The 3,849-nt window shown below is 44.3% G+C and overlaps 1 protein-coding gene across 1 annotated transcript; it reads left to right on the forward strand.

Moving 5' to 3' along the window:
• Positions 1-364: 364 nt before the first annotated feature.
• LOC127756309 (uncharacterized) lies at positions 365-3,270 on the forward strand. The gene is made up of 5 exons (XM_052281685.1): positions 365-369; positions 544-1,225; positions 1,304-2,871; positions 2,979-3,095; positions 3,183-3,270. The coding sequence occupies exons 1-5, from the start codon at positions 365-367 to the stop codon at positions 3,268-3,270; spliced, it is 2,460 nt and encodes an 819-aa protein (XP_052137645.1).
• Positions 3,271-3,849: the final 579 nt, after the last annotated feature.

Below are 3,849 nucleotides of genomic sequence, written 5' to 3' on the forward strand. Positions count from 1 at the left end.
TGGGTTTCGCTGTAATGCCACTCCGCAAAGTTGCTTCGCTAAAATGCCATCGCCAAGGAGTGCCAACCCGCTGCTTCGCTGATTCTCCATCTTCGCCGGATTAACGCACAAAATCGGCTGTGTTATGACCAATGTGCCCCTGGCTCAGAAATTAGGTCACTGAGACAAGAGAAGGGGATCGAGATGCAGTCACTCCTCCCCTCTCATCGTCGGCTCTAGCTCATGGCGGCGCCCTAGATCGATCTCATCGCCATCGCCATTCCACCCGCTGCCGCCGCCGCCGCCGCCGCAGTCCCCCTCCCCCCTTGCCTTCACCCCTTCTTGTTGACGCCGAGGGCAGCCTCCGGATGCCGTCGTCGCCGACATGAGGTAGAAACATGGTGGAATCGATGGATTGTACCTGGCATGAGCTAGTCGTGGGGTAAGAATTTGCTTGCCTCCGTGCTTTCATTTGTCAGCTTGATTTTTCATTTACTTTGATTGCCGACTGCTGCGAATCCATTAGATATTGCTGTAACAATCGCTACTATTTTTTTTCTTCAGGCTCGAGGAGGAGCCTGCGCTTAGTTTAGCTGTGGTCGAACCCGAAATCGACCATGCTGTTAAATCTGTTTATATTGTTGCGCCGGATGGGATAGTTGAGCCAGTTCCAGTTCAAGTTCCAGCTGGTGGTTTTGCCCTAGCTAGTTCCGATATCGATTGGGATAGCCTAGAGATTCTTGCTCGAAATGATGATGAAGGGAGGCTAGATATCGTTGGGGATGATAAATTCTACGAGCTATTAGGTTTGAGGGCTGAAGATGAGGTTGCAGATGAGGCTAGACAAGCTGCTGCTCGAGGTGGAGGTCCTGATGTTGCTGGTGCTGCAGCTCCTAATGGTGCTGCTGCAGGTGGTGTTGGCGGTGCTGCAGCAGCTGCTGCTGCTCCTGGTGCTTCTCCTGTTGTTGATGAGGATGATATAACTGGGGCAGCAATTCCTGTTGATGATCAAGTACCAGGGGAGAGGGTCATGGCCTATGACCCTAATAATCCTTGCATGAAGGCTGGCACAGTGTACCCTAACATGAAGGAATTTAGATTGGCAGTGAGACAGTTTGCTATAAATGCTGAGTTTGAGTTGAAGTTGGTGAAAACTGACCCTGAAAGATACATAGGTGGTTGCAAAGTTGAAGGTTGCCCTTGGCATATAGTGGGGCATAAACAACCTAACCAGAAGACAGTGATGGCATTTAATTTCAGTGATTTTTGTTTGATTTTGGCATAATGGTTGTAGAATTGATGGATTGTTGCATTTAATTTGCAGGTGACTGTGTTACAAGACTTGCATACATGCACTTCTAGCAGCAGGAGGAAGACTACCACACCAACAGCTAAATGGGTGGCAAGTAAGGCAATTCCTATTCTTAAAAAGAATCCAGGTATGGGCCCTAAAGCCTTGCAGACCCAACTAATGGAAGATCACGAGTGCACAATTAACTATGACACTATATGTAGAGGTAGAGAAAAGGCTATGGTTGAGCTGTATGGGACATGGGAAGAAAGTTTTCACATGCTCTGTAGATGGAGGGCAGAGGTTCTAAGAACTTCACCAGGGAGTGTGATAGAGATAGACACTGTAGAGGTTGGTGGGAAAGTATTTTTTCATAGGTTTTTCTGTGCTTTGAGGCCCTGCATAGACGGTTTCCTAGAGGGATGTAGGCCATATATTAGTATAGATTCCATTGCTTTGAATGGAAGATGGAATGGTCACTTGACTGCTGCCACTTCTGTTGATGGGCATCACTGGATGTATCCTCTAGCTTTTGGGTTCATTAATGCTGAAACTGAGGATAATTGGGAGTGGTTCATGCGACAACTTCATAAGGCTATAGGAGATGTGAATCCATTAGCTATTTGTACTGATGCATGTAAAGGCTTAGAAAAGGTTGTACATACTGTGTTTGAGCATGCTGAGCAGAGGGAATGCTTCTGGCATTTGATGAAGAACTTTGTGAAGAGATTTGGTGGTGATGTGCACTCACACATGTACCCAGCAGCAAGGGCATACAGGAAAGAGATTTGGCAAAGTCACACAAAAGAAGTTATTGAAGCTTGTAGTGATGTTCTTCCTTGGCTTGAAGCCTATCATCCATTGAAGTGGATGAGGAGTGGTTTCAATCCAGCAATAAAGTGTGACTATATTACTAACAATCTGGCGGAGAGTTTCAACAATTGGATCAAGGATTATAAGACATTGCCAATATGTGACCTTGCAGACAAGTACAGAGTGTTGGTTATGGTATTGTGGAACAAGAGGAGAAGAATTGCAGAGAAGATGACTGGGAACATCTTGCCTGTTGTAACACAGAAGCTTAAGGCAAGAACTAGGGGTTTGGGTCACCTCTCAGTAGTGAAATCTGATAGTTTCTGTGCAGAGATTGTTGACAACAGCACCACCCATGGGAAACATGTTGTGAAGGCTTACAATCAGTACTGCTCATGTGAGGAGTGGCAGCACACTAGAAAGCCCTGTCAGCATGCATTGGCTTTGATAACCTCTCAACAAAATAGGGATGTCAACATTGAGGACTTTGTGAATCCCTATTTTTCAGTTGAGCTGTTCAGGAAGGCTTATAGGAGGATTATAGAGCCATTGGGTGACAAGTCTTATTGGCCACAGGTTGAATTGCCATGGGTGTTGGGTGCACCTTTGCCAAAGAAGACAAATGGAAGATACATAAAGCTTAGGATCAAAAGTTGCCTTGAGGGTGGTGGCAAGTCTAAAGCCAAAACTACTCCAACTGATAATGATTCAGGGAAGAGGGTGCTGGTAAGGGGCAAGAGAAGATGCAAGGGATGTGGGGAATTTGGTCATGTTCAAACAAGCTACAAGTGTTCCCTTAATGGAACCAAAAAAAGACTAGTGTACTAATACCAATTTTTTTGTCTAGAGTACAGTTTCATAACTGTAATGCATTATTTTGTATTGTAATTTGCAGGAAGAGGAAGCCAAGGAGGAACACTACAAAACATGGGAACACTTCTGACATTCCTAGTCCCGAAAGACCAACTGTGCAGACAATACTTGAAGAAAGTCCAGGAAGAATTACAAGAAGGTAATCATCTAAAATACATTCACATTACTTTAGATTTTGTCCTATATCGGTCTATTCACTCATTTGTTCAAATACCATGGCTTACAGCCGGCTAGCATCATTGATGAAGGGAGGAGCTCAGAACATTCCAGCTTCCAATTCACAGCTAGCTGACATTCCATCTTCAAGCTCTTAGCCTGCTGACATTAGGGCTTCAAGCTCTCAGCCTACTGCTGACATTGGGGCTTCAAGCTCTCAGGCTACAAGCAATGCAGCACCAAGCTGGCAGCCCAGAATGTCTCCTAGAAAGAAGCTCACACCAAAGAAGAAACTTAAAACCTGAACTTAGTTTTAGTCTGGTCGAATTAGCCTAAAAACTTCATCTATTAGGCCATTTTGCTCCATGAGGAGTCCAATGTAATATATTTGAACCTAAGTGCTATGTGTGAACCTAAATTGTGATGTGGACAAATGCTTATGCCATGTTTTGTATGAAACTATGGATGCTTGATTATGTGGTGCACTGCTGCACTGCTATTGTCTGAAATTATGGATGCCTTCACTATTGTCTGAAATTATGTATGCGTTTACTGAATTTATGTGCCATTGTCTGAAAATATGGATGCTTATGCTGAAATTATGGATGCTATTGTCTGGAATTATGTGTTGCAGTACTATTTCCTACAAAACAACTTCTTGCACTTGTGCTGAACTGATGTTTCATGGAGATCTGTCACTTGTGCATAAAACATGCCAAAATTACTCATCTCAAATG

This window comes from Oryza glaberrima, chromosome 12, assembly GCF_000147395.1.
Source record: "Oryza glaberrima chromosome 12, OglaRS2, whole genome shotgun sequence".
NCBI classification, from domain to species: Eukaryota; Viridiplantae; Streptophyta; class Magnoliopsida; order Poales; family Poaceae; genus Oryza; species Oryza glaberrima.

Excerpts from the sequence above, each read along its gene's own strand:
- LOC127756309 (XM_052281685.1), top strand. Across the intron at positions 1,226-1,303 it reads CTAACCAGAAGACAGTGATG|GTGACTGTGTTACAAGACTT; the intron begins GCATTTAATTTC and ends TTTAATTTGCAG. Across the intron at positions 3,096-3,182 it reads CCAGGAAGAATTACAAGAAG|CCGGCTAGCATCATTGATGA; the intron begins GTAATCATCTAA and ends CATGGCTTACAG.